The sequence below is a fragment of the Mirounga leonina genome, unplaced genomic scaffold (genome assembly GCF_011800145.1).
Source record: "Mirounga leonina isolate KUSES-001 unplaced genomic scaffold, KU_Mleo_1.0 Mir_174, whole genome shotgun sequence".
Taxonomy (NCBI): Eukaryota; Metazoa; Chordata; class Mammalia; order Carnivora; family Phocidae; genus Mirounga; species Mirounga leonina.
In genome coordinates this window covers 11,464,307-11,478,719 of record NW_023270451.1, presented here as the reverse complement: position 1 = coordinate 11,478,719, position 14,413 = coordinate 11,464,307, and the positions used below count along the sequence as shown (strand labels likewise).

At 35.7% G+C, this 14,413-nt stretch overlaps 1 protein-coding gene across 1 annotated transcript in view; it reads left to right on the top strand.

Moving 5' to 3' along the window:
- The window catches only part of PCLO (piccolo presynaptic cytomatrix protein), a 392,880-nt gene that overhangs the window by 354,541 nt on the left and 23,926 nt on the right, over positions 1 to 14,413 (top strand). Inside the window, exon 22 of the mRNA XM_035020471.1 lies at positions 1,470 to 1,543. Within this exon, the coding sequence (XP_034876362.1) occupies positions 1,470 to 1,543 (74 nt within the window). The remainder of the gene's footprint in view (positions 1 to 1,469; positions 1,544 to 14,413) is intronic.

Here is a 14,413-nt window from a genome sequence, read left to right as displayed (position 1 = left end):
AGACTGTATCTATATGTATATAAGTATATATATGATTTCTAACATTTTTTCATGTCCTTCACACTTGATAAAAATTTGTGTTTAAACCTTTGACCTAGAATTGTCATAATGGAACAATGTAATGGGTTTCAAGATAAAATAATTTCTGAGTTTATATCTATTCCTCTTTCATTATGTGCAGAACCATCTCTATAGAATGGTAGGATCTTTAGAGCAGTTTTCAAGTGAGATGTAATTGAATTCTTAAGAAAGAAATACGATCACATTCCCAGCAAATTCAGCAAACCAAATATTTTTGTGAAAGTAAGAATTAATTGCGAGCAAATCCTGCTGTGTTAGAATTATTGTCTAGAAAGTATAGTATCGAGGAGTTCTTTTGTTCAAACACCCTTTTTAAAACTTAGGTGTTTTTATTTCATCGTTTGAGAACATCTTATATAAGTATGTATAAAGGCAATTCCAAAATCTTTTCTATGCCACGTAGCTTTTTCTCTTACTGAAAAAATAAGAAGTAGCCTACAGTGTTTGGGCTGTTACATTGTCAATATTCTGAACACACAGTGCTCAGAGTATCATGAATTCTTCATCAATTTGGCCTTCCAGAAAGTTCGAGGCCGAAACTAAAAGAGTAGTAGACTCTGGCTGAATTCTAAAGCCGAAATCATGTGCATACCTACCTATTAATATTTTCTATTTATTGAATTTTATGATGTGTCAGGCACTGTGTTAAGTACTGTTTTCCACGTGATTTTGTCCTACCCAAAAGCTAGCTAGTGTTACTATCTTTTTATTACAAAAGGAGAAATAGATTCACCAGATTAAGTAGATTTGCCTTAGATTACACGTAACATGAAATAGTGAAGCCAGGGGCAGAGACCAGGAGGCCTGACTTCAAAAGCTAACACGCTATGCACAGTTGAAAACAGCGACAGGATCTGAAAGTCACTAAGTGAAATAAAAATCTGTGTTATTACAATATTATTCTTGCAAGTTATTTAATTCAACATTTCCCTTCTCACCAAAGGGTCTGTACAAGTCATCATAACAAAACATAAAGATATAAAAACTTCTTCTCACTTCTTGAGTTAAAAATGGAGTGTATGGTGATTAACATAACATAATAATAATTTTAAAAATGCAAAAAAAAATAAAAATGAAAAAAACAACAACACCCCAATTCTCAAAAAAATTTGATAATTTCATGATAGTCTGATCTTTGATAGATGAGTCAATAAATAAGACACTGAATTTTGAGGTATTATGCTCAGACTAAGTAAGAATAAGAAACAAGCCCCTATTTTAAAATTAACATGATACAGAGTGATTTATTGTGTTTAGACTTGCCATTCAAGTAATTTATTTCAGGTCTGAATATATAATGTCATTCTATTTTTTGGGAACTTGGTCTTCTCATTTGCATTTAGGAGAGCATAACTAAATATATAACCTTTTATTTTCTTTTGAAACAGAGGGAAGATGGGGCAGAATGGACAAGAACCTGTAAAACAGCCAGGAGTAGGAGTGGGACTAGCAGACCCGGAAGGTAAGTTAAAATTTACAGTACTGGATTTTGGTTGAATCTACATGTTACACTACAAGTGTTTGATTTGTTTCTCTTTGAATATAAATGCAAATTTCTACATGCTAATGGCAACACCCTGGGAAGTACAGCACCATTGTGTTACCTAGTAGATTAGAATTATTTTGTAATTTCATTTAACGATTTCCCAATTTCTTGATTTATATTTAACATTTAAGTACTTAGGGGTACCAAAAAGTTAAACAAGAAAGAAGAGTGAGAAGGATGACAGGAGAGAGAATCAGAAGACTTGCTCAGTAAAAAACAAATATTTTGTTGAGATTTTTAAAATTTTTTGTTAAAATACCATGCAAATAGAAAATAAATCATGAAACATCACTTAAAATGGAAAATCTTAAATTTTTGTTAAAATACCATGCAAACAGAAAATAAATCATGAGGGGCGCCTGGGTGGCTCAGTCGTTAAGCGTCTGCCTTCAGCTCAGGTCATGGTCCAGGGTCCTGGGATCGAGCCCCGCATCGGGCTCCCTGCTCGGCGGGAAGCCTGCTTCTCCCACTCCCCCTGCTTGTGTTCCCTCTCTCGCTGTGTCTCTCTGTGTCAAATAAATAAATAAAATCTTAAAAAAAAAAAAAGAAAAGAAAAGAAATCATGAAACATCACTTAAAATGGAAAATCTTAAATGTATGGAGCTCAGAAGAAACTAATGGTATAAAAATCATTTTATAGGAAAAAAATGACTAAAGTAACTTCTAAAGTGAAAACCCAGTTTGAACTTAAATTTGGTTTTGTTAAACAAATGGTAAATGTATTACAAAATGCAAGAAAATCTTTAACTTCAGCAGACACATATTCAGTATCTGTAAGGTGCGCAATGACTAGCTTATCTGTCATAATATTGTGATAAGATCTGACAGCACTGTTATCCCCCTTGGAATGCACAACCTCTCAGTAATTTCAACTATCTTAATTACTTTATACTATTCTAAGTACTTTTCGTGTATTATCTCATTTAATTCTTAAAATTACCTATAAAGGTAAATAATGCCATATACCAGTTTTACATGAGAAGAAACTGAGGTGCAAATATCACACAAGATAAGAGCAAGTAACTTGAACCCAAGCAAATGATGCCAAATCACCTGCTATGAAAAAGAATGATTAATGGCACAGTATCACAAAGACACTAGATGAAGAAATAGGAAACCCAGATTTGGATTTCAAATCTGGTCCTGTTACCTAACTGGTGAGCTGATCTGTCTTCAGAAACCTCATCTGGCAAATGCTGGATGCTAATGATGCCAAGGTTCCTTGTGGATTAGTAGATACCACATTCTTCTGATTCAACTAAAAGTTTTTCTTTAATTCATTCAAAGACTGTGTTTTCTTTATCTGCTGCCTTTTTCCCCAGGGTTCCACCTTCAATCTACCAACCATTTTACACACCCTCTCTCTGCATAAACTCAGCAATTCTCATCTGTATGTTGATTAGTTCCAAATTTACCCTCCAAACTCCCTGGAATTCAGCCTCCAGTAGTTCATGTCTGCCAGGCGTCCAACCAAGAAAATGGAAACCACTCTGAATATTTAAAATAGAGGAAGCTGATGGCTGGCAATGATTATATACTCATGGTATCCCTGAGAAACTGAGCAGGTGGCAGTGAAATAGCAGAACTTGTGAGGTGGCAGAAGGAAGTGACTGTCCTGAGAGCTGAAACCAGGGCAAGCCTGAATTGTGGGCAGCAGGAGACAAGGAAGAGAAACAATAAATGCTAGAAATACATCTGGAGATAGACGAGGATGGGGAGAAATATCCTGGTTACTTCCTTCTTCCCATTCTCCAATCTCTGTCAATGCCTGATCAATCCCGCTGGAAGCCAACTGCCAGGGGAGCCTGGGAAGCAGCCAAGGGGACAGCTACCCTGATAGGAGAGCAGAGGGAAGCCGGAGAACGAACCGAAGGGCCCAGAGGTGTAGGGCCAGTGCTACATTTTGCCTCGAGATCCCATAGATGAATCAGATTACATGTGTCCTGAACTTAATTCACCCTCTTTCAGATTTTGCCTCCTTCTCCTCCTATGCTCTTCTACCACTAGCCAGATCTGCTCCTGTCTGCTCCTCTCTGCACTACAATTTGCATATTTTGTTATCATTGTTCTTTGACTTGAATTTACCTGTTTTTATGCCTGTCTCCTCCATTAAGTTGAACATTTAGACTAGAGCTATGGTTTAGTCATCCTGGTGGCCCAGCACTTAGCAGAAAGCCTTACCCATAGAGTCGCTTCCAGAATGTTTGTTGAACTTCTATATGCCATCCATCAGGGACTTTGGTTAATATTGAATCAGATCTTTTCAAGCAGCAAGAGCATGGGGGTGGGGGGGGCAGAAATCGGATGGGGAGATGAACCATGAGAGACTATGGATTCTGAGAAACAAACTGAGGGTTCTAGAGGGGAGGGGGGTGGGGGTATGGGTTAGCCTGGTGATGGGTATTAAAGAGGGCACATACTGCATGGAGCACTGGGTGTTATACGCAAACAATGAATCATGGAACACTACATCAAAAACTAATGATGTAATGTATGGTGATAAACGTAACATAAAAAAAAAAGCACAGTACAATATTCCATTGATTATTTTCTCTTGTAATTTCTCTCATGGTTTTTAAATCATTTCCTTTGAATACATAAAGCTTTTCATGTTTTTGGTTTAAAAAAAGAAGAACGTTTGTTGAGTGTATGAATAAATGATATAATAATATATGAAAATAATGCCCACTGATTTTCATATGACTTTAGAATTCAGGTAATTAGAGAAGCAATTCATTTGTACTTTTTTCAAAGTTGAATTACTTAATTTTACTTTTAATTTTAAAGTTTATAAATTATTTTATTATAAATGTTAATAACTGTCAATGAATAAAAATTGTTCATCCTAATACTGCCTTTCCCATCAGTCCCACAAGAAGGAGCCAGTCATAAGCTGTTTTATATTTTACTTAAACTTATGAGTCAATATATTTATATTTTAGTGAACTGACTCTTATCAATAGTTAATCTCAGATTAGTTATTGAGCAGAGAGGGCTGGAGGTTGAGGATGGGGATAAGATGGAATATATAATCTAATGTGAATCATTTATAATTATGTGCCCTTTTAGTAACAATATTTTGGATAGATTATTTTTGACTGAGCTACTTCTGAAATTTGGACAATAAGCAAATTTATAATTTACATATCTATATGAAGTTGGGCATGAAGATGTCCAACTATAAGAGATATATAAGAGATTGGTAATAATATGGAGAAGAAATCTGTAATAAGTATTTAACCTTACAAACAATTTTAAATTTAAAAGAATACATAGAGGGGCGCCTGGGTGGCTCATTCAGTTAAGGGTCTGACTCTTGGTTTCCACTCAAGTCATGAACTCAGGGTCATGAAATCGAGCCCTATGTCAGGTTCCGCGTTCAGTGGGGAGTCTGCTTGAGATTTTCTCTATCCCTCTGCCCCTCCCCCACCCCATGCGCATGCTCTCTCTCTCTCTCAAAATAAATAACTCTTTAAAAAAAAAGAATACATAGAGAGTGGGGAGAAAATTATTAAACTATACAGGAATTTAATTACTCTAAGCAGATAAGAAGAAAACGTACAAGATTTTGCTTTGTCCCCATAGAAATATAGAATCAACTCTGTGCTGTAATTCAGGTGTATTTATGATATACATTTTATTTTGAGTGATCCAGAGGATTGCTTTCATTTCCTTTTGTTGTCAGTCAACATGTATAGCCAATTTGTGGGAGAACAACAAACAAACAAACAAACAAACAAAGCAGAGTTAGTTCAGTTTAGTTTTAGACCTAATATTTAGTTTCTTGACTGGATTTTTTTCTCCTTTAAATTCTTCATCAGGACACCAGAAAAATTGTCACTTAGTAAGATTTTCTTGAGTGTTCTACTACCCCTTGAGTCTTTCATATTACCCATTTAAGCACTTTGTTTTATGCACACCTTGGTCCACTCTAAGGAAAACTGATCTACATAGATATGCATACTTTAAATCAGAGTATATCATAGATTTTAAATAATCACCTTTGGACAGTTTGTTTTTACAGCATTTTTATTCTTGTTTTGGAATTACAGTGTACAGAATACAAAAAGTCATGTTTTATGGCGTTGAAATTTTATGTGGAGCATGTTACAGATATTTTTTTTAATGCTAGTCATGTCCTTGTTCTACTTACTGTAAATCTATTTATTCTGCATTCTGATTTTTTTAAAAATCATTTTCAACTTAGTCATTTTCTCCAATAATGTTGCATCTTCCCTATCGCAGTTGCTCATAAATTTTAATCTCATGCTGATTAATCTCATGCCTAGTGGATCAGAATATGAGATCAACCAAAGGTTCTAGAGTTCCAACCTAAGTTGTAGTAAAAAAATGGTAATACTCCTGTGGACTGTCTCTGCTAATGACTGGTTGAACTTTCACAATTTAAATAAGTGCACAACGTAAAGTGCAAATAAACACGGTGTTTGACACATGATTAACATCCCTTACATTGTAGCTGTAATTAAATTAAAAGTTAATATAAGGGCACCCGGGTGGCTCAGTCGGTTCAGGGTATGACTTCGGCTCAGGTCATGATCCCGGGGTCCTGGGATGGAGCCCCGCGTCGGGCTCCCTGCTCAGCAGGGAGTCTGCTTGTCCTTCCCCAGACACCCACCCCGCCCCACCCCACCTGACTCCACCCCCGGCTCCTGCTCTTTCTAGCTCTCTCTCAAATGAATAAGTAAATAAAATCTTTTTAAAAAATAAATAAAATAAATACAAGTGAATATAAAAGAGGGCCATTTGGATTTCATCCAAGAGTGATATTAGTGAAGACTGACAAAATATCATGCACTATTCGGAAGAGATATGCAAGACCACTCCTCTTAAAAATTTAGATCAAATCAATTAGCCTTCCCAATTGTAATGACAAGTGTTTTCCCAATTTACATTAAAACCCTCTAATATCCTTCATAGATGATCCGGCTCTTTCCTAAATTGTTTTAACTAGATATATATAAGAGTGTTATTGTTTGTTGGTGGGCATCCATGTAAATTACATAGAGGGCCTGGCTTCACCCATTTATTCTCCTAAACCAGGGGTTCACAAGCTTTAGCAGCAGGCCTTAAGAATCACACTTTGCGTGAGGTTTAATTTGCCTGGCTGCATGTATTTAAAAAACAAATAACCCTAATACATCATTTATTTTCTTAATTTAATCACTCAGTTTCCATTTTCAATGGGCCAGAACAAATAAACCTCTACCATTATAGAAATATGCTCAACTCAACCCGCAAATGTTTTCAAATAATTGAGTCTGTGAAAGCACATCACCAATAATGCTAACCCAAGGAGGCGGGGGCCAAGGGGTAGGTCAGAGAACAAGATTCGATTCAACATCTTACTGAAAGTGGGGTTTTTTTGGTTGTTGTTGAAAAAGCATAACAATTTATGTAGAAATAATGAAAGTCTATGATGACCGCAACAATCTCATTTTAACTGGCACCCCAAGTCTGTTGTATACACATATACATTCTTTACATAGCTCCAGTGGCGATTAGTATGAGTGCCTTTAAGGTGAATGAACATGTTTTACAAAGTCCATGAAACAAATGCAGAACAGTAATGACTTCCTGCATTAAACCAATAAAAATCGAGGCCTCAGGGTTGGAGTCTCTATCTTGTTATCCTGTTCTGAGAAACATTTTTTTAAAAGATTTTTTCCATTTTCTTTTTTTTTTAATATTCATTCAATTTTCCCTCTTTCCATGACCAGCTGGGTTGTTTACATATTAGCCCGCAAAAACGGAAATACAACACACTCTGAAAGGCCCTCAGTTAGAACATAATAACAGCTGTTTTAAGGGCATCCCAGAGGTTCTCAGCAAATACTTATGGAGTACCTGTTGTGACCAGCACTGGGATAAGCCCTGGGCTGCAGTGTGGAATGTGACTTAGTCCTTGCCCTTCTGAGCTCCTAGTAGAGTTCCCCCAGCTTAGATAATAGTTATAATCTTGATCCTGAAGAAAAATTCATTTCACCCACTAGACATTTATTTCCATTTCTTCAGGCTCTCTTTCTAATTAGACTAAGGAAATTTCAAATTAAATATGAAATGTCTGTTTTTTTGTCTTTTGTATATCACTTCTTTTATTATTCTGGAATTTTCTGATTCTGTTCATTTTACTGATGTCACGAATAATCTTTCAAGGAGTTAATTAATCTTATTATTGAAGTATAGTTGACATTCAGTGTTATATCAGTTTCAAGTGTACATCACCATGATTTGACAATTCTATACATTACTCAGCGCTCACCATGATCTGTAGTCATTGCCTGTATCAGATAATGTTATTACACTATTAGTAACTATATTCCCTAATGCTGTGCTTTTCATTGCTGTGACTTATTTATTTTATAAATAGAAGTTTGTATCTCTTACTCAAGGACTTAATTTTTAAATAAAAAGTTATCTTTATTTAAGTTCAGTTTTATTGAAGATGATGATGGACAAGATTTATTTACAATATATTTATCGTTGTAGATGTTTTCTTAAAATCATTAAGAAAATGTGATGTTATTTGATTTTTATCTCAATGCTGAGGTCAGGATGTGATCAAGGGAAATGTGGTTAGTGGATTATTCTGTATCATCTGATTACTTACCATACCCAAATTGTGCTTAAAAATTGACCAACATATGCACATTATATTATAAAACTGTTTTCAGTGGATTGAATATGTTTGCTTTTCTGTGAGCTTCTTGCCCTGAGTTTGCTAATACATCTCCTTTGTTTTTGTATATCTATAGTTGATCAGAGCTAAATAGTATATCTATTATGTGCAAGACATTGTGTTCAAAATTTGGATGCTACAGAGATCAATTCAATACATATGCTGATCCGAGAGGGCTTATGATCTAGGATGTTCTATCTCATAATCGACCAGCGAGCAAGCGCGCATACTCAGTCAATGGGTAGAGCCAAAGCATTCATAGTGGCTGGAGACTGCCATACCTGCTGTTAAATATTTTATTACCTTTAATAAGTATAATGCAAAGAAGAATTGTGATAATGATTCATAAATTCGAGAGCAAATTATGTGCTTTAGGATTTGGGCATTGGAAAGCGTTGCTAAATCCGTGGGAGTCCGGGGGCATGATTCTGTGGAAGAGGTTACAGGTGCTTTGAAAGATGGACCAGATCTAAATAGGTTGCAATGAGAGAGGCAAAATCCCGGCTGCGGGAACACGGTGAAGAAAGATGCAAATGGAAGAAAGGATATGAGATATGTAAGGGGGAAAGCAATTCAGTGAAACTGGAGCAAAGGGTGTGAATGGAGAGCAGAGAAACTGGAAATTTGTACACAGGTTGGATAGGGAAGTTCATGCTTCTGTGAACACTGGGAAGTATTAAATGTTAGTGAGGAATTTAGACAGTATCAACATGTACAATATTGAATCTGTGGAAGAAAAAGGTAGACCTCCTTTTACATTCAAATCATCTTTTTTTAAAGTATTTTATTTATTGGGCACCTGGGTGGCTCAGTTGGTTAAGTGACTGCCTTCGGCTCAGGTCATGATCCCGGACTCCTGGGATCGAGTCCCACATCAGGCTCCCTGCTCAGCAGGGAGGCTGCTTCTCCCTCTGACCCTCCCCCCTCTCATGTGTCTCTCTCTCTCTCTCTCTCATTCTCTCTCTTTCAAATAAATAAATAAATCTTTAAAAAAAAGGTATTTTATTTATTTATTTGAGAGAGAGAGAGACAGAGATAGTGACAGAGATAGCGAGGGAGAGCATGAGCAGGGAGGAACGGGAGAAGCAGGCTTCCCCCTGAGCAGGGAGCCCAACGCGGGGCTCAATCCCGGGACCCTGGGATCAGGACCTGAGCGAAGGCAGACGCTTAAGCACCTGAACTACCCAGGCGCCCCTCAAATCATCTTTTAGGACTTTTTGGGGATTGAAGTATGGTTGATCCTTGAGCAACGTAGGGGTTAGGCATGTGGACTCCCTGCACTGTTGAAAATCCGTGTGTAACTTTTACTCCCCCAAAACTTAACAACTCATAGCCTACTATTGACCGGAAGCCTTACTGATAACGTAAACAGTCAATTAATACCTATTTTGTATGTTATATATATTATATACCATATTCTTAAAATGAAGTAAGTTGAAGCAAAGAAAATATAAAGAAAATCATAAGGAAAATATTTACAATGCTGTACTCTATTTATAAAAGAAATCCACATCTAAGTGGACCTGTGCAATTCAAACCTGTGTTGTTCAAGGGTAATTGTATATATGTGAAATCCAAGTAGAAACAATACATACTATGTAGTTGGACTATGACTCTAGAGTTCAGGATACAGGTCTCAATTTGGATCTAGATTCAGAGTCATAATGTAGCAATATTTAGGGAGCATCTAACATTATCTCTCTTAAGCTCCATCCACCAGAAAAAGAAAAATCTCAGTAACAATATATACTAGGCTCCTCCCCCCACCCACCCCTGCAAGTCATATACAGAGAAATTTAAAGCCAGAAGATTTTAGTGCTTTTAGGGGCAAAGTCAAGACATGACCCTGAGATCATGACCTGAGCTGAAACCAAGAGTCGGACACTTAAACAATTGCACCACCCAGGTGCCCCTAAAATGCCAATTTCAATCCCTGACTCTTGCTCATGAATTTAAATACAAATATTCACAGGGTCAAATTTATAAATAATTTTGTGTATACTTTCTTCCTTAATTATTTGTTTAGGTATTCTTTACCCAGTTGAGGATATTAGGTACACAATGATTTCTATTTTTATCTAGTTCTTTTGTGGTGTGAAATGTAATATCTAATTATCTAAGTCAATTTCTTTTATTCCATGTCATAAGATAACAGCAAATCAATTTTCCTGGAACCATTTGTTGAATAAGCTTTCTTTTCCTCGCTGATATGAGATGCCACATCTTTCATACTCAAAATTTTCAAGCATATTTATGTCTGGTAATGGGCTTTCTGGAATATTTTATTGACATATCTGTCTATCTGTATCTGCACACTTACACAATTATCCTAATTTTATTTTCAGTTTTTTAAATTGGACTGTTTTTACCCGTTTATTTTTTTTATTTTTTAAAAAGAACTTTAAATCTCTCTTTGTTGAGAAGCAGAGGAAATTCCACTAAATTTTCATTGAAATTATATTAAAACTCTAATGTAATTTTGAGGTAATTGACATCAGTACATATAATATTTTCTTATCCATTGACATGGTAGATTTTTATATGCCAATTTGGACATGCTAATTTTTATATGCATGGTATTAGGCAAGTTACTGAAATTCTTGAAGTCTCTGGTACCTAATCTACAAAAGTCAGAATAACAATAGTACCTACCTGACCAGTGTGTTGCAGGGAGTGATGAAAATAAGGAGTGTAATGTGCCTGGCACTGTAGTGACTCATAGTCAGTAAATGCTGGTTATCGTTGTTCTGATCATCACCTGTATCATGTAAGTGATTACTGCTGGCCTAATTCTTCCCAAGCCTTTTTTTTTTTAAATTTTTTTATTATTATGTTATGTTAATCCCCATACATTGCATCATTAGTTTTTGATGTAGTGTTCCATGATTCATTGTTTGTGCATAACACCCAGTGCTCCATGCAGTACGTGCCCTCTTTATTACCCATCACCAGGCTAACCCATTCCCCCTCCCCCTCCCCCCAGAACCCTCAGTTTGTTTCTCAGAGTCCATAGTCTCTCATGGTTCGTCTCCCCCTCTGATTTCCCTCCCTTCATTCTTCCCTTCCTGCTATCTTCTTCTTCCTTTTTTTTTTTTTTTTTAACATATAATGTATTATTTGTTTCAGAGGTACAGGTCTGTGATTCATCAGTCTTACACAATTCACAGCGCTCACCATAGCACATACCCTCCCCAATGTCTATCACTCAGCCACCCCAACCTTCCCACCCCCCACCACTCCAGCAACCCTCAGTTTGTTTCCTGAGATTAAGAATTCCTCATATCAGTGAGGTCATATGATACATGTCTTTCTCTGTTTGACTTATTTCGCTCAGCATAACACCTTCCAGTTCCATCCACATCGTTGCAAATGGCAAGATCTCATTCCTTTTGATGGCTGCATAATATTCCATTGTATATATATACCACATCTTCTTTATCCATTCATCTGTCGATGGACATCTTGGCTCTTTCCACAGTTTGGCTATTGTGGACATTGCTGCTATAAACATCGGGGTGCACATACCCCTTCAGATCCCTATATTTGTATCTTTGGGGTAAATACCCAGTAGTGATTCCCAAGCCTTTTAAACACATGTTCTCTAAAATGATCTTTTTTTTTCAACCTTTGGCATTCCAAAAATATCCTAAAAAGATATTTTTAGGGTCCTACGTTTTGCAGTTTGTTTCCAAATACTCTTATTACAGTATTTCAAGCTACTCTTCTTCCCCCAAATAATTCTGATGTAATCTCTTGTTTAGGAATGCCTCCCCTCTCTTGAGGATGACTTCTCTAGACTGTAGCATATTTCCCTAAACTGCCTGGGTTTAAAATCAGTGAAACTTATCTCTGGACTTGTAGTACTCACTGGGAATGTAAAATTGAAGGTGTCTACTAAAAAGTAGTCTAATATTGAAATATAAAAAAACATTCTAGGTCTTTACTCTGAGCCGGATTCATCTCTGGAGGTTATTGATGGACCACTAAAGGTTCAATAAATTTCTGGAAGATACCTTGGATATTTCTTAGCCTTAGTACACATCAAAGACCCGGCAATTGACAAACTTAAAGCCCAGAATATTTTAGACTTTCAGAAATTAATATCTTTAATGGCAATTTTTAATATTTTTTAAAAACATCTTTTTTTTTTTTTTTTTGCCTAGAAGTCCCTGAAATGTTTGCATTGGGAGTTAGTGCTCTGATTTATTTATCAGAGAGCAGCTCTTAAATCAAGATAAGGACATTACAGTGTAGCAGAAGGTACTGAATGAATATAAGCCAAGAGCATTCCCTTACCATAGATGTAGAAAATTAATAACAAGGATGTGTATATATTATAGATATTTAGTATTTATGTTGTTCTAAATGCATTTACATTATCTGGTTCATTTGTCACAAAACAATCAGGAATACAGACAGGAAATAATTATTTCAACTTTATAGTTACGGAAACAGAGACTCAGAGCAATGAAACCATTCACTCAGAGTCACATAGCAACTAATTAAACAGTCTGGGTTAAAATTTACAGATACATAATCTACTGTCATCTGACTCTAGCCCCTTGTACTTTCTAATATTTTTTATCTTAATATTGATACAAAACTACTTCATGAAAAACTGTTTTAAATTTATAAGATGGTCTGCAATAATTGGAAAGGAAAGCACTCAATTATGTCAATGTGTATGGCCAACTAACTATATCAATATCAATGACATTAGAGCCATTATGTGGTTGACCAAAAAAAAATTTAAATCTTGTTTTATGAGACACTTAAAATTTCCATAAAATTACTGTACTCAAAACAGTATTGTATTAACAAAACAGATGTGTACACAAATGAAATAACATAATGTATATATGATAATATGACTAAATTTTAAATGAAATGGACATTTTTATTTAGTAGAAAAAGTTTCTTTTGCAAATAGTTATGTCATAATTTTCTTCTGTAAGAAAAGAAAATTAGTCTACTGGATGATACCATACAGCCAGTAATTGTAAATTCGATTAAGGAGATAAAGTTAAAAATAATATGAATATTTGAAGAAATTTAGGAGACTATTTGTATAACCTTGGTGGCATTTGCAGGGTAGCTTTCTAAGCATTAAAAGAAATCCATAAACCATCAAAGTAATAATAGATGTTTTGCTGCAGGAAAAATAATAAAACTTATATGTTAAAAGAACCAAAAGCAAAAGCAACAAGCAAATAATGAACAGGCTAAAAAAAATTTATATGTGATCACCAAATGATTTTATCCTAAATAAACATCTCCTTTTTTTTTTTTAAGATTTTATTTATTTATTTGACAGAGAGCTACACAGTGAGAGAGGGAACACAAGCAGGGGGAGTGGGAGAAGCAGGCTTCCCGCTGAGCAGGGAGCCCGATGTGGGGCTCGATCCCAGGACCCTGGGATCATGACCCGAGCCGAAGGCAGACGCTTAACGACTGAGCCACCCAGGTGCCCCTAAATAAACATCTCCTTAAAGGTCTCTCATATTTTGCTCAATTAAAGAGAGAAAGAAAATGGTCAGAAATTATGAAATAGGCATTTCAGTGAAACTGGCATCTCACTGGAGGGAAATTATCAATTAACTTGTTAAAACAAGAAAATTAAATGATAAAGCCAATTCTAGCTAATAGTAATTCCATGAAAAATAGTAAGAATGGAGAGAAATATTATTCAAAAATTAGCACATTGTTCCCCCAAATCAAAGAAAATAAATCTCATCATTGGAAAGACAAAGAATGAAAGAGACTTACAGCTGGAACAACATCATAATAGTTCAGAAAACTAGAGCTATAAAGAAGATTCCAAATATTTCTAGAGACAGTTAATTAAAATACATTGTATACATAGAGGAAGGACAAGAATCCATTTAATTTCACAATAGCAAAAGAGACATTTAAAAGAATAGAGAAAAGTGGGTAATGCCCCTGAAATTCCAAGTGGAAGCGGTTGTAACTAAAATTCTATCCACAAACTATTCATCAATTATAAGGGTTGAGTAAAATCATTTTGGAGAAGGCTAGGTCTCCAAAATTTTACTTATGCTACCTATCTGGATGAGTGGGGTGTTAGTGCA